The sequence below is a fragment of the Taudactylus pleione genome, unplaced genomic scaffold, assembly GCF_031769625.1.
Source record: "Taudactylus pleione unplaced genomic scaffold, aTauple2 ptg000161l, whole genome shotgun sequence".
NCBI classification, from domain to species: domain Eukaryota; kingdom Metazoa; phylum Chordata; class Amphibia; order Anura; family Myobatrachidae; genus Taudactylus; species Taudactylus pleione.
In genome coordinates this window covers 5909509-5935580 of record NW_028284563.1, presented here as the reverse complement: position 1 = coordinate 5935580, position 26072 = coordinate 5909509, and the positions used below count along the sequence as shown (strand labels likewise).

General features: G+C 50.6%; 1 protein-coding gene across 3 annotated transcripts in view; it reads left to right on the top strand.

The window, feature by feature from the left end:
- Positions 1-985: 985 nt before the first annotated feature.
- The window catches only part of MACROH2A1 (macroH2A.1 histone), a 72896-nt gene continuing 47809 nt past the window's right edge, over positions 986-26072 (top strand). For 2 of the 3 annotated variants that reach the window (XM_088475082.1, XM_088475083.1), the window contains exons 1-2: positions 986-1116; positions 19705-19896. In XM_088475082.1, coding sequence (XP_088331208.1) covers positions 19725-19896 — 172 coding nt within the window. In that variant the 5' untranslated portion in view covers positions 986-1116; positions 19705-19724. Of the gene's footprint in view, positions 1117-1625; positions 1709-19704; positions 19897-26072 lie in introns of all 3 variants that reach the window. The other variant, XM_088475081.1, reaches the window with a different exon arrangement.

Genomic DNA, 26072 nt, shown 5'->3' with positions numbered 1-26072 from the left:
ATTTTTAAACTGCACTGGAGAACGATAGTTACAGTCTAATTGGGTGTTCCATTGAATACGGCACATGTAGTCATTCATATTTCTAAACACTCATCCCGTGCGATATGTTAGGTCAGTGGTCACAATGTCGACGTACAGAATGTCGACCAAATAATGTCAACAGAAACTGTATGACGACAAAGTACATGTCAACAGGTTCATGTTGCCATGTCTGATGTTGAGTTGTAACATGTCAACACTGCCGTAACCTCAAATGTTCACAATATCAACATCTACTCCTAACCCTAAGCATAACCGTAAGCCTAATGCCTAAGCCTATCGGTAATGTGGACATTTTAGCTATGTCAACATGACATGTCGACATTTTCCACGTCACTATAACAACATTCAACATTATGGTGCCGACATTATGAGAACGCATTCCATTCCAAACCCTGAAGCAGTGAAGTGACGTGTCCGGCTCTCCAGCTGTTGTGAAACTATAAGTGCCAGCATGCTTTACCATCTGATCGGTGGTTGGTATGCTGGGACTTGTAGTTTCACAACAGTAGGATAGCCACAGGTTGGCCAGGCCTGCCAGACAGTGCAAATGATTAGCAATGGAAATTGTCAGTACAATGGAAATAAATTATAAACATGAGTCACATACAGTGATGTTGAAGCCAATAACTAAATGAGGACATGATAGTTGTCAAGTTACAGTAATGTTGCCAAGTTGCTCAGACACTGTTAGAGTGACAGCTGTGCTGTTTGTACTTCCTATGGGTGTGTGTGCTCTCTGTGCTGTGTTGATGCCTGGAAACTGGAAAGAATACGCAGGCTGATATTATGTACAAGGCAAGGACACATTGCTGCTGCTAGCCAATAGGATAGAACGTTGCAACAATGAATATAGCTCCAGCCAATGAACGTGTGCGTTCCATCTCCTGCTACATTGTAGCAAGGTGAAGCCTGAGCTCCCAGTGACAGCCTCAGTGTACTGTACAGTATGGGATGTGACGCTTCTGGCCGCAGTGGCTTCTGGGAGGGATCTTACAGACACAGCCTAGTCTTTCCAGTTCATGCAGGGACTGAGCAAAGAGAGACAGGAGTAGACATATTGCTGGGAGCTGTACTGTAAGTAACTGACATGGACTCAGTGCTTCCTTTGTACATGTTTAAAATGCTGATAAACTGTCTTGGTGGTAAAATCAGTGAAATAAATAAAATGACATTTAATCATGGTGTAATTGGGGGGTATCAAATTGAAATCAGGCTGAATGGCCATGTATTGCTGTCATACCACCTGCTGTCATTGTAATCCCCAGTTATGTTCATGCACTTTATTCTGGTGTACACGTTTACATTTGCCACTGTACCTATCTATTCCTTTACCAGCCAGCAGCAATGTTTGCGGCTATAGAATACATCGAAGATATTGTTTTATTCTGCACGGTGGTTTATTATTATTTATTTATTACCAGCGTCTAATATGGTGCAGCATAGTCTGCGCTTGTTGTTGACATTTATTTAGGTGATAGGTTGAAGTTAAAATGTTTTGCAGTTGTGTTTAGTTCACTTATATTCCGCCATCTGTGCTCTGGAAACAAAATAGAAGTTTTCCTTGTAACTGTTTGTTTTGACAGGTGTTTTGTGGGGTTGGTACGGGATTCAGGCGCTCGGGATCCCGGCGGTCAAAATGTCGACGTTAGGATACCGACACCTGTCGGTAGGTAGCCTAACCCTTCTCTTAACCCTCCCCATTGCATAAACCTAACCCTCCCCCCCCCCCCCCTAGTGTCTAACCCTCCTAGTGCCTAACTCTAACCTTCCACCTAACCCCGCTACTTACCTTCGGGATGTTGGCGCCAGGATTCTGACAGGTATCGCAGATACTAATTACTAAGTATATAACGTTGTGGGTACCAGAATCCACTTTAATAACAAGATTGTTTTGTAAGATAACTTGGTAATGATTAAACGTAGTCACACCACACACATTCATTATGTGCACAAGTTAGTTACAGTTATCTATTTTAATTACTTTAGTCTGAATTGCAATATTTGCAATTATTGCTATGTTAAGCTGGGCACACACTGTTCAATTATCTAGCAGAGGATCTGACAAGGGATTGTATAATGTGTCTCCTTTGAAGGTGCCTACACTCTAGACAACTCGCAAACGGTGCAATGTAGTCAACGATTTCCCTTGAACTCCCCGGCATTCCTGGACAAACAATATCGCGCATAACACTGCGACCAACGACCTAATGATGTATGCCAGATTATTAACGAGACTCCCAGATCTTTCTGCATGTGGGAAAGTTCTGAGTAAACGACCAACGACCCGCGGGACCGCGCATCGGTATCGTTATCGTTAGTGGACACTGCGCGATATGCAAGATGTGTTGTTCTGATGCATCGAAAATGGCCAAAATTCGTCTAGTGTGTACCCAGCATATTCTAGGAAATATATAAAATGCAATAAATCTGGTCATAGTATCATAAACATTTTGCAGATAGTTCTGAGCGTGCATATATGTAAATCTGTACAAATGTAAATCTGTACAGTGTGTACAGGGACAAGATATAGCCTTCAGACCGATAGTGTGTACACTTCACTATCGGAACTATTCCTCGCAAGGACAAATCGAGAGTTTGTCGATATGAAAATAAAAATTGTACAGTGTGTACCCAGCTTTAGAATCACAAAAGGGCCAATGTCTTTATGTTTATGTTCTATAGAACAAATGTAGTTCTGACAGTCGCAAACATTACTTTTAACGTCAGTACATGCTCGTGCACAAAATGAATGACTCCGGCTTGCATTACATGGAAAATATGCTGCTCTATGTGTGTATAAGGTTGTAACATAGCAACAGGTATTTAAGAAATGAGATTTGTGTGTCAGTCCCCTCTCTCCTTATTTCTACAAGGGCGCACACACAGAAATCCTCTAATTATATGAAAATAATAAGCACCTGAGGTCTAATCCAGGATGTAACACCACATCCTGCCTTTGTGTAGCTTAATTGAACAAACTGTCCTTGTAAGTAAAGTAGAGTCACAAAATACACCGCTAAATTTCTAAATATAATAAATGAAAAGGTGGTCATATTAATGGATGGAAAGTTGGAGTCAAGGTTTAATTATGTATGGGCAGCACAGTGGCACAGTGGTTAGCATGCTGCTTCCCAGCACTGAGGTTTACGGGTCTGATTCTCACCAAAGATTTATATGTGTGAAGTTTGTATGTTTTTCCTGTGTTTATGTGGTGCTTCGGTTTCCTGCCACACTCCAAAGACATATTTATAGATTATAGATCACTAGTGATGTCAGTAGGTGGACTTTCTGCTCTAATAGTGCAGAAAGTCCACTGGGGCTTTCGGCAACGAGACCCTACCGCAAGGGTCTTGTTGCAAGCCCGATGGTCGCGATGGTCTTGACCATCGTGACCATCATCATGGCCGCTTGCATAAGCTGTGGGTGGTAACCCACAGCTATGCGAGTGGCCAAGAGGCCGCAACAAAAAAACCCACACGCCCCGATTCAGAGCGAGCACACGCTTTTTGCGAGCGGCTCTGATTCAGGCCCACAGTGCCCGACAGCCAGGGAGGGGGTGGCGCTGGTCTGCGCTCACGGGAAATGGGGTAAGACACTATGTTTTCTGAGAGTGCATAGGCCAGGCTCTGCGTTGGAAGTAGCAGATGATCTGCAGATAAGACGGCCGTTCTCAGTAGCCTTCGGCTTTCTCAGATGTGAAGCTGCAACCCATCGCGAGCAGGTGATCCGATGCTGCATCTTCGGACGCAGCCCACGGATCGCAGATGCTGACAGAAGGCGGCTATTTTCAAAAGACTCCCCCACGTCGCTGCTGGGCCCAAGAATGCAACAGCGATGTGTACTGCATCCAAATCTGAATCTGTACCCATGTATGATGCTATCGCCGGCATTCAAACGCCTGTACGTGGTTTCTAATTGTATTGCACCCATAGGAGCCCATTCTGAGTTTGGACGCAGCTGCGAAAATGGATCCATCTCCCGATTTTGAGCCGACTGGGCATGCGTCTGAATCGGAGAACACTGTGTGCCCATGCGCCGCGTTCTAAGTAACAATAGGTGCTTCAGTGTAAGCATCTTGTGCTACCAGAGACTAACATTACTGGGCAGCGAGTATCAAGTTGCACGGAGCGGCTGTTTCTGATGGGAGTGTCGTGGGAGTGCATGGCGTCTTTAGTGCTTCAGTTAGGTGTTTGTACGCAGTTGGGACGCTGGTTTCAGACGCTACTTCCAATACTCTGTTCATTTTTTGAACTGCTCTATATCCAAACTTTTCTAGGGTAGTTTGCTAGTCTACTGAAAATAATAACTTCTCAAGTTCATGACTTACAGATGTGTCCTCATACATTTTACCTCTTCGTGCGTTAAACAGCCCTTCTAGTTGTGCCATGCCGTGGCGTGACTCGATAGCGCCGAACGTCTTTTCGTGTGACTTCTTATCTTCAGATGTCTTATTCGCACAGTGATGCAAATGGGTCGCATAAGCAGCTCCTGCTGATTTAAATGATATGCAGCATGCCTATGTTCTGTGTGTGACTGCGGATGTGTCTGCATGCGAAATGCTACGTTAGTGTCAGTGGCTGCGATACTGTAACGTAGCATTTTGCAAGCAGGTACACCCGCAGTCACACACAGAACATAGGCATGCCGCATATCATTTTAATCAGCAGAAGTGGCTTGTGCGACCAATTCGCATCGCTGTGTGAATATGATGCATTTGAAGGTAAAAAATGCTCATGAATACGCTCTGCGCTGCCGAGTCACATGGCACTCCTGCGTTATGTGTGGCGCGACTTGTAGCGCATGGAGGATAGATGTATGTCGACACATCTATAACTTGTTTTCCTTAAAAATTAGAAAAATATCATGTAACTGAAACATCTATTAATTTTAACAGGGAGAGAATACATCCTAAGCATGTATAAATTACTAACACTTTAAAGATATAATGATTCTAAATAATAAGTTTTGGTAGCAGTGCGATCGCAGCACTGTACCAAGACGCCCACCAGCTTATAAAGCCGCCCACTTCCCATTACATACATCCTCAAGTCAGCGAAAACATCAGTAACATCGAGTAACATCGAGTAACATCGGACCCATACGCACAGTTGTGGTTGAGCTTGACCTGACTCACAAACTGCGAAGCTTCCTGTCGCCATCTAGAACTTTGGCTGTGTATGCTGTCGCTGGGGCTTAATGCTGCACACCCCTGTAACGGCGCTCAAATGCACAGGCACCCCTGCGATTCCCCGACCACCCCTCCCCTCTCCACCCCAAAACGGCAATTCCTGTCAATCGTTTCTTAGAGTCTGTGCGTGTCCACTGCATTCGCTTTCTCGATCGCAACGGTGCGTACGCATGTGCAGAACGCAAACATCGACTGGTGCGTGTGAACGCAGACTTGCGGATCAAGCTGAATGAGGCCCTTAAGCTGGACAGATACGTTACATGTTGTCTTGTCACCTGGGCAACTATTAAATGTGCCCAGGTGCCTGAACCAGTGCTTCTTGCATAAAACAAAGTATATAAAAATGTATGTTAAAACCTAACTTGTATTATATTATTGAATATAATAATATCTAAAGATGACTTTAATATCCCTATTGATATCCTCTGCCTCTATACTCCTTACCCTCATATCATCGTTTGGTCTCTCCCAATGGACCTCTTCACCCTCCCAAGTGAGTGGACACTCACTTGACCTGGTTTTCACTCACCGTTGTGATATCTGTGATTACAGAGGGCCTGATTCAGAGCCGGACGCTCTTTCAGAGCGATCGCTCTGAATCAGTGCCCACCTTCTCTTTTTTAGAGTGGCCTCCTGGCCGCTCGCATAGCTGTGGGTGACCACCCACAGCTATAGCGAGCGGCCAAAAAGATGGTCAAGACCATCACGACCATCGGGCTTGCGACGAGACCCTTGTGGTAGGGTCTCATCTGCCGCAAGCCCAGGAGTGCTGTTGGCTCTATCAGAGCCAAAAGCACTCCCACTGACATCACTTGTGATGTCAGTGGGGCCGGCCCCAGATGGTAGGCGCCTCCGTCTGGCCAGCCATGCCCCCGGCACGCCCACCAAAGGGGGCTGTGCTGTCACTCACCATCGACAGCACGCCCCCTTTGTAGCGAGACCCATAGCGACGGCTTGCCCGTCGCTATGCGGATCTCGCGCATAAGCACGACGGAGCCGGCTCCCTCGTGCGCATGCGCACTGGCCCAACATCGACCCGCTTGCGAGCGGGTCTGAATCAGGCCCAGAATTTCCCCATTCCCCCTCTCTGACCATCACCTTCTGTCTTTTAACTTATCCTCCTCACCTTCTCTGCCTCCTAAGGCTCCCATCACTAAGTGTACTATTGACGTTAGTGACACAGGGCCTGATTCAGAGCCGGACGCTATTAGCGCTCGCTCGTTCAGAAAAAGGGGGTGGCTATTCAAATGAACCGTTCGCTCTTTGCGGTCTGTTGCCGCCTCCATGTCTGAACGAGCGAACAAAACATGCGGACGTTTATTTGAAAAATACGCCCCCTGGCCGCTCGCATCATACGTCATCTCCGCTATTTATAAGATTAATCGAGTACATCGAACAGCGTATGAACTGCTCGCTATTCTTGTGGTTGGTTTTTCCTACCACTATATTGCGAGCAGTTCTGAATATAAAACAACCAAGTGACGTGGTCAATGACGCTGCTGTATTAATTATGCACACCCATAAAACGCCCGTTTTGACCTTTAAGCACGCCTGCGTTCTGATCTCCACTCCCCGTTTTCAAGCACCTTCCCCTGTTACCACCCACATACGCCTCATTCTGTCACTCAAAATAGCAGGCATTCGCTATATAGCGAACAAACGATTTTCGGCCGCACTGACTGGTTTGCGCATGCATATTAAAAACCGTACGCATGCGCAGATGGGCGAACAGTCTCCTTCTCCTCCCTGCTCGACTCTCTTCTCTCCCCTGTTCTTTCTCTCTCCTGCGCTGAACAAGTCACTTCCCTATATAATGCCTCCCTTACTTTCAGCTCTGGACCCTGTTGCCCCGGTAATCGCTGCTCACTTTGCAGATCCACACCTCAGTCCTGGCATTTGAAATGCACCAGATACCTACAAAAATGTTCACATGCCGCCAAGCGATTGTGGAGGAAATCTCGCTCTAAGGTAGACTTCCTTCATTGGCAACCAAGCTGGTTTTGCCTTTAAAATGATTGGCGCTTTAAAAAGACAGGAAGACTCGCAGGAGTTCCTGCAGCAGCTGCAGATCGCACCCTATTACATAAGCCCCACAGTTCTCCTGGATACTGGTGTCCACAAGTATATCCGTGCTAGTTACCATGTGAGCTATCCAATCCACCGGTTTACTGGTAGAATGGCAATAGCATTATGTTATGTTAGTATGCCATTCAGTGTACTGCTAGTTTGTATACATTTAATATAAACACTGAGGGCTAGAAATACAGATGCAGAAAGGTGTACCTACACTCACATTTCTGCAGGTGTATATGTAGTAAATGTATTGGGTATACGTTCATAATGTCCACATTCAGTGTCCGGAATGACAGAGTGTCAACCTGACAATGTTGACAGAAGAACGTCTCATGATTTTGGCGTTAGGGTTAAGGTTAAGCTGCTATAAGGGTTAGGTTTAGGGTTAGAGATACTCTACCAATGTAAACCTGCATGCCGACTGTCGACTCAACGATGATGTTCTGGCAGTGCCTACATTATACCAATATCAACACTGTAAATGTCGACATTTGCATGTCGACTTCCTGCCCATCTCTGCATTCTGAACGTTGACATCTTGAATGACACATGGTAAAGTCTTAAATCTAGCATACAGATATGTCCATACCTTAATGTGGAAGTCATGGACTCTGGAACACGCCTTCTATATGGTGTATCATAAATGTAAGTGTAAGTCACAATGGAATAAATGTCCTAGGGCCATGGCTGGCCTGCTTCTCCACACCCATTCTGTACATACATGACTGCTTATTGCTAAATACAATCACAAGCTATCCACACACTGATTTTAAAGGCAAAACAACACACGTTTTGCTTCTAACATCATTAGCATTTTTACATTTCAGGCTTGAACACGCTAAGGAGCCGCAGCTTTTTATATTTACCCCCTGTGACTTCACTTGCCTGTCCTAACCTGGCCGCCTCACTTGCTGTAACTGCTGCCTGCTCTGGCTTCTGCACTGTACACAATAACTACCACTCTGCTATCAAAACCGACTTTATTAACACTTAAGGTAACTGCCATATTACCGACTGAAATTAAAATGTTTGAACTTTCTGACAGCTTTATCACCTGATGGCTAACTTGTTGACTTAAGGGCCTGATTCATTACAAATCGCTATTGCCATCGCAGCTGGTATTACGCACGCAGTCCCACAGCGTAAATACGCTAATGAATGCAATCACGATGCCCTCGCAGCCGAACACAAGGACGCCCACTTCACCTTAGACACATCCGTAATACTTTGCAAGTCTGCGAAACCATCGGTAACATCGAGTACCATCGGAGCCTCACGCAGATCTGCGCAAGGTCTGCCCTTACTCATAAATTGCTAACCTCACCGTACGCTGTGAAAGCCCAACATGCGTATGGCATCACAGTGGCTACTTTATGCACGCCCCTGTAATGGCGTTCAAATGCACTGGCACGCCTGCGTTTGGCCGACCACCCCTTTGCGACCAGTAATGAGCCAGGCCCAAAAATCAGTAATATTACGCTATTTATTAACAATGGTTTAATTAATTAATGTTAAAAATTGATAATTGAACAATAATTATTTGTCCGTCTACTGTTCCATTTCTATTTTTCCCCTGCACTATTCCACTATAATGTCTCTTCTACCTCACTATTATCTTTTTTCTACTTCAGGGTCCATAGGGTATCCACAGGATACCTTGGGGTATAGGTGTGACGTCAGTCGCTGGGCACAATAGAGTTAAGCTTTTCAGCCTCCCAGGATGCACTAGGGTCCCCCTCCTATACCCCGCCCCCGAGCCAAGGCACCTCAGTTTAGTTTGGTGCCCGGCCGGAGTCGGGTGCACCTGTCGGAGTGGGGGCTAGAAGAGCCCCTGAAGCTTTCTTCAGTGCAGCTGTGGCTGCACATCTGGATGTACAGCATGGACAGTGAGTCCTGACGTCCATGCTGTCTTCCCTACACCCCCGCCGGTACCAGAACGCCGGTACCGATCCGGGGATGCTGGTGAGCATCTGGGGTCACAGCTAGCGGTGACCCCAGATGTTCCGGACCATGGCCGGATCCAAGGGGGACAAAGGTAAGCAGCGGGGTCCCGCGGTTGGTCCCCGCTGGTCACATGGTCCTAAGTCCCCAGGCAGGGGGCTCCCTGGGGACTGGCTGCAGCGTGGAGCCAGGCGACCAACCTGCGCTTTCCACTACCCCCTGGGACAGCGGACCGCAGCAGAGCGGTAGCGCTGCGGCGTCCCAGGGGTTAAATGCATGCCAGGGGAGCGCGCCTTCCCTGTCTCACAGCCGGCGCCTCACCCGCTGCACACAGCCCTCTCTGCATGCTGCCGACTGGTCCTGTGGCAGCGCTCCTCCCCCAGGCCAGCCTCCTCTCTGCTCCTCGGCGGCCATCTTCTCCAGAACGCATGGTGAACGCTGCTGGAAGCCTGGAAGGAAGCATCGTGGTCTGGGTCCCCCCGCATACCTCTCCTCCGCTGTGGTCAGGTCTGTGTATGCAGCGCTGTGTCCTACCAGGCCCTGTGTCTGCGTAGTTGAGTGATCAGCGCTGTTAGTGCAGGAATTGATATTTCTTTGCATTGTATGTGACTGTGCTAGCGCTGCTGCCTGTAACTTTTCTCTAAACTGTCAGCTTTATTACTGTCCCTGTTCTTTCTGCTAAGCCCTTGCGGTGCGGTGCTGCAGGGTGGTCTCTCGCCTATTTAAGATATAATTGGTGAGAGAGGTCACATACGTGGTGCCATCATGTCCGAAAGTGATTTTCCCCTCCGGCTACAGTGTACTACGTGTAAAGTACCGTTAGCGGAGGGGGAGGGTAGCGCGGAGGGCCTTTGCCGGCACTGTTTGTCCATGGCGCGGCCTCTTACGGTTACAGCACCGGTACAGCAGCCGCCCTGGGCTTGTTTCGCTCAGGCGCTTACAGCCTTAGTGGGCCAGTTAGCTCCGCAGCCCGCGTTTACACCGATGGGTTTATCCCGGCAGTCAGTGGTGTCGTCACACATGCAGGGTTTCCCACGACAATTGGTGGTACCCCACAGTCTCCCTATTTCCCCGCTCCCGGTTTCTCAGGAGCCAGCGTGGGTTAACTCCCTGACGAGTTCTGTACAGCACTTGTCGGATGTGTTGCAAGGGGAGTCTGTGATGCGGCCGCATAAACGGCCGGTGGCGTCTCTGTCGGCTCCTTATGAGGATGACGAGGGGACGTCTGATGATGGGGAGATTCTGGATCCTTACGATCAGGAACCTCTCCATACTAAGGACGCTGATGCTAAGTCCAAAGTATATATTCCTGGACTTATTCGGGCGGTCCGCACAGCCTTGGTGATTGAGGACGAAGTTCCCCCAGCGGCTAAATCTAAGTATGCCTTTTTCAAAGATGTGAAGGGCGATGCCACAGTCTTTCCTCTTTCGGGTCAGTTGGTGGACCATTTAGAGGAGGCGTGGAAACAGCCTGGCAAAAGATACCAGCCGCAGAGACGCCTGGCGGTGGCTTATCCGTTCGCGGATAATTATTTTGCAAAGTGGGAATCCCCTCCACAGGTGGATTCTCACGTGACCCGTCTTGTCCGTAGTGCCACATTGCCGATGCCATCTATGTCCTCCCTTAAGGATGCTACGGACCGCAAGGTGGAGATCTGCCTGAAGTCCGCTTATTCTCTTGCGGGGGGGGGCAGCACGGCCGGCTATGGCCATTTGCTGGGTTGCCAGAGCGATGGAGCGCTGGGCGGATTCATTAGAGGCTTCTTTTGATTCCGACTGTCCGGCCGAACAGGCGGAGTTGATTGGTAATCTCCGTGATTCGGCCACTTATATCAACGAGGCAGCCCTAGACATTAGTACTCTGGTGTCTAGAATTTCTTCAGCAGTGGTGGCTGCTTGTCGCACCTTGTGGCTGCGATCCTGGAAGGCGGACGCAGATTCCAAAAAGGGTCTGGAGGCGTTGCCGTTTACCGGAGAAGTTCTCTTCGGTCCGGATCTGGATAAGATTGTGGCCACCCTGGCGGCAGCCAAATCGGCTTCTCTCCCGTCGGCCGCTGCTCCTTCGGGTTCTGGACCATCGTCCTTTCGGTCATCTAGGGCCCAGGGCAGGCCCAAACCACTGTCGTTTCCTCGACAGGCTGGCCCTAAGAAATCGGCCAAGCCCCGGAAGCAGGCATGGAGTACCAGACGTCCGGCTCCCAAGCCAGATGACAAGCCTGCGGCCTGACGGTCCGGGCCTCCCTTTGGGGGATCCCAGGGTGGGAGGCCGCCTGCTGCAGTTCGCCCAGTGTTGGTCGGCCACTACGACAGACACTTGGGTTCTGGAGGTGGTTTCCCACGGATACGCCCTCTCCTTCCGGCACAGACCCCCGGCTCGATTCTTCACCACGGGTCTACCATCAGACCGGAACAAGGCTACGGAGCTGCGGAAGGTATTGCACACTATGCTCCAGGCTGGAGTTATAGGGCCTGATTCAGACCCACTCGCGAGCGGCTGTCCGCTCGCAAGTGGGTCGATGTTATGCACTGAGCATGCGCACGACGGAGGGAGCTCCGTCGTGCGCATGCGCCAGACGCGACGAGCGAAGGAAAGTCCTTCGCTCGTTGTGTCCGATCAAAGGGGGCGTGCTGTCAATGTTGATTGACAGCACGCCCCCTTTGGTGGGCGTGCCGGGGGCGTGCCTCCCTGACGGGGGCGTTCCCACGGGAACGCCTCCCGTCAGAAGCCGGCCCACTGACATCACTAGTGATGTCAGTGGGAGTGATTTTGGCTCTGATAGAGCCAAAATCACTCCGGAGCTTGCGGTTGAAAACCTCAACCGCAGGCTCCGGCTCGCAATTTCGATGGTCGCGATGGTCTCGACCATCTCGGCCATCACAAAGCACGCTCGTATAGCCTGTGGGTGGTGACCCACAGCTATACGAGCGTCCAGGAGGACGCTCCATGAAAATGGAGCCCGGCCCTCATTCAGAGCGTGCGCTCTGCTCAGAGCGTACGGCTCTGAATGAGGGCCATAGTGCCTGTTCCATTCTCCCAGAGGGGCCAGGGTTTCTATTCAAATCTATTTTTGGTACAGAAACCCAATGGGTCGTATCGTCCGATTCTCAACCTCAAAGCACTGAACAAGTCTTGGCGGGTTCCGAAGTTTCGGATGGAGACCCTACGGTCCATCATTCTGGCGCTGGAACCTGGGAACTACATGGTGTCATTGGACATACAGGACGCTTACCTGCATGTCCCTATTCTTGTACGCCATCAACAGTTCCTCAGGTTTGCAATCCGCAGCGACCACTTCCAGTTTCGGGCGTTACCTTTTGGCCTGGCGACAGCACCACATGTTTTCACCAAGGTGATGGCGGTCATGGCGGCTTCTCTGCGGCTGCAGGGAGTCCGCATGTTGCCGTACTTGGACGACCTGTTATTGGTGGCAGGATCTCCAGAGCTCCTGTTACGCCACTTGGACCTGACCATTGCACTGCTGCAACGGCACGGCTGGCTAATCAACTGGCAGAAGTCCACTCTAATCCCGTCTTGGAGGATTCTGCATCTTGGAGCCTTATTGGACTCAGGACAGCAAAGGATCTTCGTGACAGAGTACAAGATCTCTGCTTTACAGTCAAGGGGGCGCAGTTGTCTGCACAGCCGCCGGGTGTCCCTACACTCGGCGATGAGGTTACTGGGCTCCATGGTGTCGGTGTTCGACATGGTGGAATACGCCCAGTTTCACTCCAGACCTCTGCAGCACCTGATCCTGTCCAAGTGGAACGGGCTGCCTCAGTCCCAGACGATTGTGATCACCCCGGAGGTTCGCCTGTCCCTTGCGTGGTGGTTACAGACGACCCACCTCAACAAGGGACGTCCGTTCTGGGTTCCAAATTGGGTCGTGTTGACAACGGACGCCAGTCTTCGGGGCTAGGGAGCAGTTTCGGGTCCACACTTGTTCCAGGGCAGGTGGATGCCAACAGAAGCTGAGCTTCCAATAAATATCTTGGAACTCCGTGCGGTCTTCAATGCTCTCCAGCAGGCACATCGGTTTCTCCAGGGTCACCCGGTGCAGGTCCAGTCGGACAACGCTACCACCGTGGCCTACATAAACAGGCAAGGAGGAACTCGCAGTCAGGCGGCTCTCGTAGAGGTCTCTCGGATCCTGGTTTGGGCGGAGCGCAATCTTCCGGCCATATCAGCGGTCTTCATCCCGGGAGTGCTAAATTGGGAGGCGGACTTTCTAAGTCGCCAGGACGTTCATCCGGGGGAATGGTCCCTGCACCCGGACGTTTTTCAACTGCTGGTGGACAGGTGGGGTCTTCCAGAGATCGACCTCATGGCGTCCCGGCACAACAACAAGTTGCCGGTGTACGGGTCTCGCACAAGAGACGAAGGGGCGTCTCTGGTGGATGCTCTGTCCGTCCGGTGGACGTTCCGGTTCGCATACCTGTTCCCTCCGGTCTCCCTTCTTCCACGGGTAATCCGGAAATTCAAACAGGAAGGAGGGACGCTCCTGTTGATAGCTCCCGCGTGGCCCAGACGGCACTGGTTCTCAGACCTTCAGGGTCTGTCCGTGGACAGTCCTCTGCGGTTGCCGCTACGACCGGACCTTCTGTCTCAGGGTCCTTGTCTTCACCCGGACCTGACTCGGTTGTCTTTGACGGCGTGGCTGTTGAGACGGCCATGCTGTGGTCCCGGGGGCTCTGTGGTGCGTACCATGTTGCGAGCTCGGAAACCGTCTTCCGCGAGGATATACCATTGCGTGTGGCATACGTTCTTCCAGTGGTGTCGACCGAGAGGTTATGCACCGCGGGAGTTTCGTCTGTCTCGGATTCTCGCCTTCCTGCAAGCGGGACTAGATCATGGGCTTCGCCTTGCTTCTTTGAAGGTACAGGTTTCGGCCCTATCTGTCTGGTTTCACCGTAGGATTGCTACAATCCCGGATGTGCGCACCTTTATGCAAGGTGTTCTCCGCATTCAGCCGCCCTTTGTTCCACCTGTGGCGCCTTGGGTATTGGCTGTGGTCCTGAGGGCTCTCCAAGGACCGCCGTTTGAACCACTGGGCTCAGTGGATCTTAAATGGCTAACAGCTAAGACTGTTTTCCTTCTGGCTATTGCTTCGGCCAGACGTGTTTCTGAGTTAGGGGCTCTTTCTTGTAGACCCCCTTTCTTGGTTTTTCATGGGAACAGGGCAGTGCTCCGCACTTGGCCCGAGTTTCTTCCCAAAGTTGTTTCCCAGTTTCATGATTAACGAGGAAATCGTTGTTCCGGCCTTTAACTCACCGGGTCTTTCCGTGGGTGAGGCCTCTTTGGATGTTGTGCGGGCCTTAAGGACTTATGTTGACCGCACTTCTTCGTTTAGGAAGTCGGACGCTTTGTTTGTCCTCTATGGCTTCCGTAAAAAGGGTTGGCCTGCTTCAAAGCAAACTTTAGCAGCTTGGATCCGTATGGCTATTTCTGAAGCTTATCTTCATGAAGGCCTACCGGTTCCTCCTTCTCTGAAGGCTCATTCCACTAGGTCTGTGGGTCCTTCGTGGGCAGCTCGACGTGGTGCCTCGGCAGTTCAGATCTGCAAGGCTGCTACGTGGTCCTCTGTCCATACCTTCGTGAGGTATTACAGGTTTGACACCTTCGCCTCTCAGGATGCTTCCTTCGGGCGGCGGATTCTCCTTTCTGCACAGGAGCGTCCCCACCCTTAAAGGATACTGCTTTGGGACATCCCCAAGGTATCCTGTGGATACCCTATGGACCCTGAAGTAGAAAATATGAGATATGGTAAGAACTTACCCTTGTTATCTCTATTTCTATGAAGTCCATAGGGTTCCACAGGACTCCCGCCCTGTCGCACCTGTGCTGCAGATGGGCTTTGCTCTGGTCACCGGTTTTCCGTCTCCCTCTGGTGAGAATGTGATTCTTGTATGTGTCCAGATCTTTTTTCTCTCTCTTCCTTCACCTCCTCCGGCCTATGGCTTGATAACTAACTGAGGTGCCTTGGCTCGGGGGCGGGGTATAGGAGGGGGACCCTAGTGCATCCTGGGAGGCTGAAAAGCTTAACTCTTTGGTGTCCAGCGACTGATGTCACACCTATACCCCAAGGTATCCTGTGGAACCCTATGGACTTCGTAGAAATAGAGATAACAAGGGTAAGTTCTTACCATATCTCATATTTTCTCTCTGTTCTTTATTTTGTCTCTGTAGAATCTTATGTCTCACTATCCATCTCCATTTGCTTATACACTCTATCCCTCATCCCCCTAATTTATCAACCTCTGTTTTCTCCAGTAGTTTAAATTTTTTTTCCTATTGCTCATTATTCCCCCTCACTTCCTGTTTGTCATATTCACTCGTATCTCTCTCCTTTAGGTGGAGATGTCCTAAGCCTTTGGGAGTGATAAAGTACCAACCAATCAGCTCCTAACTGCCATTTTTCAAACACAGCCTGTAAATATGACAGGAGCTGATCGGTTGGTACTTTATCTCTCTCCACTTGATCCAAGGCTTAGTACATCTCCCCCCTTATTCTGTCACACACTTTTGCCCTTTACTCTTTCATTCTCTCAGCTGTTTTGGTTCCATCCTGTCTTCTCCTTAACACTCTTCTCGTCTCTCCTCTAATTTTTCTCAGCCTGGGGTTGTCCATCAACCATCGATGTTTAGCAAACATCAGTGTTTTGATGGTTGATGGGGTTTTCCTCGATGGTAGAAGGTCAATGGTTTACCAGCACGGCTCGTATTGAAGTGATGTTAATTAATCTAGTTCTCCTGGCCTCCCATTCCCTTATACTACATTGAATGCTCAGCCAGTGACACCACTATGAATGGGAGCAGCGACCCACTAGCGACCCTACCCCAGGCATACATATTGGGCAGTGTTGCATAGTATGGGTGCAAAAATGTGCACCTGTCTGCAGATGGGATGCAGTCAGGAAGCTGACGGTCGAAATGCCAACCGCCGGCTCGCCGGCTGTCTAATCCCGGCAGGGGTCTAATGACAGGCGTCGAAATCCCGACGCCTGTCATTTAACCTACGCCGGAGCCCGACACCCAGCATACCGACCGAAGGTAAGCCGGGCGAGGACAGCCGTGCGGGGGGGGGTCACAGGTTAGGGGCTCCCCCCCCCTGGAAGACTTAGGTTTAGGCTGCGGGTAAGGGGGGGTTAGGTTTAGGCACTTACAGGGGGGGGGGTTAGGGTTAGGCACTTGGGGGGGGAGGTTAGGGTTAGGCACCCCTAAAGGAGGGTTAGGTGGGGTTAGGTTAGTTAGTACTTACCAAAACAGCTGTCGGGATCTTCACTGGTGCCGGTCTTCCGGCTTCGGGATCCATACCGATCCCCCCAAAGATACATGGAAATCGGATGCATTGCATAATACACCCAGCAGCATTACAATGTACCAGACTGGCAAACACACACGGTACACAAACGTTTGCTTGTGCTCCTTGCTCCTCCCCAGCCTCCAGTCTCCTCCCCTGCTGAGGACCTTGGGGGTATACAAGCATCAGCTGTCAGCAGCCTGGCACCCAAAGGGTTACTGTAGACAGCATCCTATACATTGCATCCACTCTGCCGTCCTACGTGCACCCCTGGCGGCTCTCCCACATTAGGTACAGGCTCAGGGGCTGATTCAGCTTTGGTCGCAAGAGCTACCGCAGCTGCTAACCTGGTAGCAGCTGCGATAGCACTATTATGGTAATGTAGGAGGAGGCGTCGCGCTTCCTGCGTGCATTACCGATCCGAGCTGCGTTGTACAATGGAGCATCAGATCATCTGCGATCCCTTCGGCCAGCTGAGTGACCTATGGGGTCATGCAAGCCGGCCACCACAGATGAGAGAAAGAAGACAGGAAATCTGGCCTCTTCCCTCCCCCCCCCCGCCCCCCCTCACCCCCACCAACGGCGGCAACACGCCAACGTTTTGGGAAACGGAGGCCGTCGTCGCCCCCTCCCCGCCCACAAACGGCAGCAGACTGTCAGTCAATAACAGTCTGCTGCCAGTATGCCTGCGGGATCGCAGACCTGTTCTGCACATGCGCAGATTTCCGATAATTGGGAATCTGCGTTAGGATCCACAAATGCGTCCAAACATGAATCAGCCCCTTAGGGCCTGATTCACTATGGATCGCAATTCTGCTTATACGCACGCAATGCAGTTGCTAATATCAGCGGTGATATGTAAATTATAGCATTCGCAGTGCGATCGCAGCCTAACATGAGGACACCCACTTCCCCTTACTCAAATCCGTATACTTTGTCAAAATAGCGAACAATCGGTAACATCGAGTAACATCAGACCCATATGCTCAGTTAAGGCAGGTCAGACCTCAGTCAGGAATTGCTAACTTCAGCGCACGCTATGAGGCCTCAGGCTGTGTATGGTATTGCGGTGGCTAATTTACGCACACCCATGCAACGCCGTTAAAACGCACTGTCACGCTTGCATTCGCCCAACCACCACCTCGTCACCACCCACAAACAAACAGCACTTCCTGTCAATCACTCTGCCATGGGTCTGCGCACACACTGCGATCTCATTACCCAACCTAGTGGCTAGTTCGTACACATGTGCAGTACGCAGCAATTGGCCGATTACGTGCGTCTTAGCACTTGCGATCCTTGCTGAATCAGGGGGTCATTCAGACCCACTCGCAAGCGGCAGTACACTCGCAAGTGGGTCGATGTTCCCCACTGCGCATGCGCACGACGGAGGGAGCGCCGTCGTGTGCATGCGCGAGACCCGGACTGCGACAGCCAAGCTGTCGCTCCGGGTCTCGCACCAAAAGGTGGGCGTGCCGGGGGCGTGCCTGCCAGACGGAGGCGTTCCCATGGGAACGCCTACCGTCTGAAGCCGGCCCCACTGACATCACTAGTGATGTCAGTGGGAGTGATTTTGGCTCTGATAGAGCCAAAATCACTCCAGGGCTTGTGGCAGGAAGACCCGACCGCAGGGTCTCCGTCGCAAATCCGACCCACAGCTATACGAGCGTCCAGGAGGACGCTCCATTTTAATGGAGGAGGGCACTGATTCAGAGCGAGCGCTCTGGTCAGAGCGTCCGGCTCTGAATCAGGCCCTCAGACCCTTAGTCTCCTACTCTCTGATCAGCTGTCCCGGCACTGAGACTGCATGCATCTGCTTATTAGTGTGCAAGAGCACAGACACATACACTTTCACATACAGGCACATTGGCGCACATGTACTAATGTCATTGAACCAGAACAGCCAGAGGAGGGATTGCAGGAGATGGGGAGGAAGAGGAGACCCCTGAGTGGGGATGGCACTTAGGCCTTGATTCAGAGCAGGACGCTCTTTGTGAGTGCTCGCTCCCACAGCTTTATCAGGCTGCCAGGTGATAGTCGCGATGGTCGCGACCATCGGGCTTGCGACGAGACCCTTGTGGTAGGGTCTCGTTCACCGCAAGCCCCAGTGAACTTCCTGCTGTAATAGAGCAGAGAGTTCACTACTGACATCACGTGTGATGTCAGTAGGGCCGCACCCAAACGGCAGGCGTTCCTTTGGGAACGCCTCCGTTTTGCCAGCCACTCCCCCGACCTGCCTACAAAACGTTGCGAGCTGTCGATCAACATCGACAGCCTTCCCGTTTTGATGCGAGCCCCGATCGAGTGAAGTTCTCACTCGCTCCGGGGCTCGCGCAAGCGCACTGCCCAGCCATCGACCCGCTTGCGATCGCGAGCGGGTCTGAATCAGGCCCCTAGCTCTTTATTGTAACTCCAAATTGTAAAATGCAATGGACAATGCTGGCACTATTTAAGTAATAGTTAATAAACAATATAGGTGCTGTAGAAAATGTAAAATGAGGATGTGCTCTGATGTTCTTAGAGGGAAAGGTTCCCACAGCACATGAGTCTGTACACACGGAGGTGTTTCCAGTCTCCTCAGCGCAAGGTTTTGTCCAGCCTTTCCTTAGCTCACACTGCACCTTCAGTATATGCTACACTAGGGATCGTCCATCTATATCGATGTTTTAAAATATCAGTGATTTTCCGGCAACCCCTTCGATGGACAATCCCATCTCAGTCTCTTCAAAAGCTGTATCTTGTGCTCCTCGCGTGTCAAGCCATTTTTTGATTTGGCTGGTGTGTGTGAGTGTGGGGAGGTTCCCTCTGATCAGCTGATCAACCAGGGAGCGGGACCCAGCACCCCTCCCGATGTTAGACAACTGTTTCCCAATGTTTGCAGGGGTGGTAACCCGAATTACTGCCTTGTGGCTATTGTCTGACCCAGTCAGGCTCTCACACAAATATATATTTCAGTGAGTTCATTTAAGTAATATAACTTTCTATGTATGGCCTTGGTTTTCTGTTTTATTGTCCTGTTCTAGCAGTAAACAGTATGTTTTCATACATTAGTGTGAGCATTTATTTGTGATTATATTTTCTATTTAGTTGCAGTATTTGCTTAAAAAACTTATTCCTCATGTAGGTGTATTGTAACTATATCTCTTTGAATTCACTTAACAGTTTGATACGAAACAGCCAGGATGTCAAGCAGAGGAGGTAAAAAGAAGACCACAAAGACCTCCCGGTCTGCAAAGGCAGGTGTCATATTCCCAGTTGGAAGAATGCTACGTTACATTAAGAAAGGACATCCCAAATACAGGATTGGAGTTGGGGCACCTGTTTACATGGCTGCGGTGCTGGAATATCTGACTGGTGAGCATTGCTATGTCGGGATAGTTTGTCTTTGTGTCAGGGCTGTTACTGGCATAAAGTAAAGTTATAATCTCCTCTCAGGTGGCTCTATTATAAGACAAGCTTCCCATGTCACTCTTGGCATCTACCTGCTCTTGCTCTCTATCCACCCATCCCTCTGTAAGTCACAATGCTCCAGCCACTGACACTCTCTCTCATCATCTCCCACTTTGACTACTGCAACCTCCTGCTGTCTTGCATTCCCCCTCACCCATCTATTCTTGCTTCCATCCATCCTAAATGCTGCAGCAAGATGGATCTACTGCTCTTGCCGCTCCTCCACTGCTGCACCATTTAGTAAATCCCTATACTGACTCCCCGTGTCACCCACTCTCCAAAACGCATCTCTTTATTAAAGCTTACTATACTCCCACCTGTACTACCAATACTAATGCACCTTCACAATTGTCCCATCTTACACTCTGAGCCACACTCACCATAATCACTTCTCTTGTGTCGGCTGTGCCATCCTTCAATTAGAATGTTGTGGGCAGAACCCTCACTGCCTTTATATTCAGGTCTGCATTTATCTTGTATATGCCTGTATTCTGTATACCATGTTTTTCCCTACTATCTGTCCCTGCAGAGCACTGTGGCAACTAAAAATCCTAAAATCTATATTGCAAAGGACCTAGTGTCCATATAGCGTAGACTAATCAGAGATCTGCAGGAAGGCCCGGCCCCCTCCTCCGCTCACAGCTCTAACTGGAATGCTTAACGGCTGGAGTCAGGCGCAGCCTTTCTAATCTCTTCAGCACTATTACAGTGCAAGCGACCACAACCACCATCCTACCATCTACAACTAGACCCCCAACACACAGCCATCTAACACTGCCCACAGGCTCCCTCTGCTCCATGTCCCCGGACACCTCCAGATCTCACCGCTCAGAGGGGGACACAGGAAAGAGAGATGTGAGGAGCAAGGGGAGACAGGAAAGAGATGTTAGGAACAAGGGGAGACAGGAAAGAGATGTTAGGAACAAGGGGAGACAGGAAAGAGATGTGAGGCATAGGGGGAGACAGCAAAGAGATGTGAGGAATAGGGGGAGACAAGAACGAGATGTGAGGAATAGGGGGAGACAGGAACAAGATGTGAGGAATATGGGGAGACAGGAAAGAGATGTGAGGAATAGGGGGAGATAGGAACGAGATGTGAGGAATAGGGGGAGACAGGAACGAGATGTGAGGAATAGAGGGAGACAGGAAAGAGATGTGAGGAATAGGGGGAGATAGGAAAGAGATGTGAGGAATATGGGGAGACAGGAAAGAGATGTGAGGAATAGGGGAGACTGGTGAAAGTGATGGGAGGAATAGGGGAGACAGGACAGAGTGATGGGAGGAATAGGGGAGACAGGAGAGAGTGATGTGAGGAGTAGGGGGAGATAGGAAAGAGATGTGAGGAATAGAGGGAGATAGGAAAGAGATGTAAGGAATAGGGGGAGACAGGAACGAGATGTGAGGAATAGGGGGAGACAGGAAAGAGATGTGAGGAATACGGGGAGACAGGAAAGATATGTGAGGAATAGGGGGAGCTTGGAAAGAGATGTGTGGAACAGGGGGAGACGGGAAAGAGATGGGAGGAATAGGGAGAGACAGGAGAGTGACGGGTGGAATAGGGGAGACAAGAAAGAGTGACCTGTGGAATAGGGAAGACAGGAGATATTTACTGGTGGAATAGGAGAGAGCGATGGGGGGAACAGGGGAGACAGGAGAGAGTGACATGTGGAATAGGGGAGACAGGAGAGAGTGACGGGTGGAATAGGGGAGACAGGAGAGAGTGACGGATGGAATAGGGGAGACAGGAGAGAGTGACATGTGGAATAGGGGAGACAGGAGAGAGTGATGAGAGGAATAGGGGAGACAGGAGAGAGTGATGGGAGGATTAGGGGAGACAGGAGAGGGTGATGGGAGGAATAGGGGAGACAGGAGAGAGTGATGGGTGGAATAGGGGAGACAAGAAAGAGTGACATGTGGAATAGGGGAGACAGGAGAGAGTGACATGTGGAATAGGGGAGACAGGAGAGAGTGATGGGAGGAATAGGGGAGACAGGAGAGAGTGATGGGAGGAATAGGGGAGACAGGAGAGAGTGATGGCAGGAATAGGGGAGACAGGAGAGAGTGATGGGTGGAATAGGGGAGACTGGAGAGAGTGATGGGTGGAATAGGGGAGACAGGAGAGAGTGATGGGAGGAATAGGGGAGACAGGAGAGAGTGACGGGAGGAATAGGGGAGACAGGAGAGAGTGACGGGTGGAATAGGGGAGACAGGAGAGTGACGGGTGGAATAGGAGAGACAGGAGAGAGTGAAGGGAGGAATAGGTTAGACAGGAGAGAGTGAAGGGAGGAATAGGTTAGACAGGAGAGAGTGATGGGAGGAATAGGGTAGACAGGAGAGAGTGATGGGAGCAATAGGGGAGACAGGAGAGAGTGATGGGAGGAATAGGGTAGACAGGAGAGAGTGATGGGAAGAATAGGGGAGACAGGAGAGAGTGATGGGAGGAATAGGGGAGACAGGAGAGAGTGATGGGAGGAATAGGGGCAGACAGGAGAGAGTGATGGGAGGAATAGGGGCAGACAGGAAAGACGTGAGGAATAGGGGGAGATAGGAAAGAGATGTGAGGAATAGGGGGAGATAGGAAAGAGATGAGAGGAATAGGGGGAGATAGGAAAGAGATGTGAGGAATAGGGGAGATAGGAAAGAGATGTGAGGAATAGGGGGATATAGGAAGAGATGTGAGGAATAGGGGGAGATGGGGGAAATGTAAGGAATAGGGGGAGACAGGAAAGAGATGTGAGGAATAGAGGGAGGCAGTAAAGAGATGTGAGGAATAGGGGGAGACAGGAAAGAGATGTGAGGAATAGGGGGAGATAGGAAAGAGCTGTGAAGAATAGGGGGAGACAGGAAAGAGATGTGTAGAATAGGGGGAGACAGGAAAGAGATGTGAGGAATGGGGGGAGACAGGAAAGAGATGTGAGGAATTAGGGGGAGACAAGAAAGAGATGGGAGAAATAGGGGGAGACAGGAAAGAGATGGGAGGAATAGGGGGAGTTAGGAAAGAGATGTGAGGAATAGGGGAGACTGGAAAGAGATGTGAGGAATAGGGGGAGACAGGAAAGAGATGTGAGGAATAGGGGGAGAGAGGAAAGAGATGTGAGGAAAGGGGGATACAGGAAAGAGATGGGAGCAATAGGGGGAGACAAGAAAGAGATGTGAAGAATAGGGGGAGACAGGAAAGAGATGTGAGGAATAGAGGGAGACAAGAAAGTGATGTGAGGAATGGGGGAGAGAGGAAAGAGATGTGTGGAAAGGGGGAGAGAGGAAAGAGATGTGAGGAAAGGGGGAGACAGGAAAGAGATGGGTGGAATACGGGGAGATAAGGTAGAGAGATGTTAGGAATAAAGGGAAACTGAAAAGATGGGAGGAATAGGGAAGACAGGAGAGAGTAACAGGTGGAATAGGGGAGACAAGAAAGAGTGATGGGAGGAATAGGGGAGACAGGAGAGAGTGATTGGAGGAATAGGGGAGACAGGAGAGAGTGATGGGAGGAATAGGGGAGACAGGAGAGAGTGATGGGAGGAATAGGGGAGACAGGAGAGAGTGATGGGAGGAATAGGGGAGACAGGAGAGAGTGATGGGAGGAATAGGGGAGACAGGAGAGAGTGATGGGAGGAATAGGGGAGACAGGAGAGAGTGACGGGAGGAATAGGGGAGACAGGAGAGCGTGATGGGTGGAATATGGGGAGACAGGAGAGAGTGACATGTGGAATAGGGGAGACAGGAGAGAGTGACATGTGGAATAGGGGAGAGAGGAAAGAGTGACATGAGGAATAGGGGAGACAGGAGAGAGTGATGGGAGGAATAGGGGAGAGACTGATGAGAGGAATAGGGGAGACAGGAGAGAGTGATGAGAGGAATAGGGGGAGACAGGAGAGAGTGATGGGAGGAATAGGGGAGAGAGTGATGAGAGGAATAGGGGACACAGGAGAGAGTGATGAGAGGAATAGGGGGAGACAGGAGAGAGTGATGGGAGGAATAGGGTTGACAGGAGAGAGTGATGGAAGGAATAGGGGAGACAGGAGAGAGTGATGGGAGGAATAGGGGAGAGACTGATGAGAGGAATAGGGGAGACAGGAGAGAGTGATGAGAGGAATAGGGGGAGACAGGAGAGAGTGATGGGAGGAATAGGGGGAGACAGGAGAGAGTGATGGGAGGAATAGTGGAGATAGGAGAGAGTGATTGGTGGAATAGGGGAGACAGGAGAGAGTGATGGGAGGAATAGGGGACACAGGATAGAGTGACGGGTGGAATAGGGGAGACAGGAGAGAGTGATGGGAGGAATAGGGGAGTGATGAGAGGAATAGGGGGAGACAGGAGAGAGTGATGGGAGGAAAAGGGGAGAGAGTGATGAGAGGAATAGGGGACACAGGAGAGAGTGATGAGAGGAATAGGGGAGACTGGAGAGAGTGATGGGAGGAATAGGGGAGACAGGAGAGAGTGACGTGTGGAATAGGGGAGACAGGAGAGAGTGATGAGAGGAATAGGGGAGACAGGAGAGAGTGATGAGAGGAATAGGGGACACAAGAGAGAGTGATGGGAGGAATAGTGGGAGACAGGGGAGAGTGATGAGAGGAATAGGGGAGACAGGAGAGAGTGATGGGAGGAATAGGGTGAGACAGGAGAGAGATGTGAGGAATGGGGGAGAGAGGAAAGTGATGGGAGGAATAGGGGAGACAGGAGAGAGTGATGGTAGGAATAGGGGAGACAGGAGAGCGTGATGGGTGGAATAGGGGGAGACAGGAGAGAGTGATGGGTGGAATAGGGGAGACAGGAGAGAGTGATGGGTGCAATACGGGAGACAGGAGAGAGTGATGGAGGAATAGGGGAGACAGGAGAGAGTGATGGGAGGAATAGGGGAGAGAGTGATGAGAGGAATAGGGGAGACAGGAGAGAGTGATGGGAGGAATAGGGGAGACAGGATAGAGTGATGGGAGGAATAGTTGAGACAGGAGAGAGTGATGGGTGGAATAGGGGAGACAGGAGAGAGTGATGGGAGGAATAGGGGAGACAGGAGAGAGTGATGGGAGGAATAGGGGAGACAGGAGAGAGTGATGGGAGGAATAGGGGAGAGAGTGATGAGAGGAATAGGGGAGACAGGAGAGAGTGATGGAAGGAATAGGGGAGACAGGAGAGAGTGATGGGAGGAATAGGGGAGACAGGAGAGAGTGATGGGAGGAATAGGGGAGAGAGTGATGAGAAGAATAGGGGGAGACAGGAGAGAGTGATGAGAGGAATAGGGAAGACAGGAAAGAGTGATGGGAGGAATAGGGGAGACAGGAGTGTGTGATGGGAGGAATAGGGGAGATAGGAGAGAGTGACATGTGGAAAAGGGGAGACAGGAGAGAGTGACATGAGGAATAGGGGAGACGAGAGAGTGATGGGAGGAATAGGGGATATAGGAGAGAGTGATTGGTGGAATAGGGGAGACAGGAGAGAGTGACATGTGGAATAGGGGAGACAGGAAAGAGTGACATGAGGAATAGGGGAGACAGGAGAGAGTGATGGGAGGAATAGGGGAGACAGGAGAGAGTGACGGGTGGAATAGGGGAGACAGGAGAGAGTGATGAGAGGAATAGGGGGAGACAGGAGAGAGTGATGAGAGGAATAGGGGGAGACAGGAGAGAGTGATGGGAGGAATAGGGGAGACAGGAGAGAGTGATGAGAGGAATAGGGGAGACAGGAGAGAGTGGTGGGAGGAATAGGGGAGACAGGAGAGAGTGGTGGGAGGAATAGGGGAGACAGGAGAGAGTGATGGGAGGAATAGGGGAGACAGGAGAGAGTGATGGGTGGAATAGGGGAGACAGGAGAGAGTGATAGGAGGAATAGGGGAGACAGGAGAGAGTGATGGGAGAATAGGGGAGACAGGAGAGAGTGATTGGAGGAATAGGGGAGAGAGTGATGAGAGGAATAGGGGAGACAGGAGAGAGTGATGGGAGGAATAGGGGAGACAGGAGAGAATGATTTGAGGAATAGGGGAGACAAGAGAGAGTGATGGGAGGAATAGGGGAGAGAGTGATGAGAAGAATAGGGGGAGACAGGAGAGAGTGATGAGAGGAATAGGGGAGACAGGAAAGAGTGAT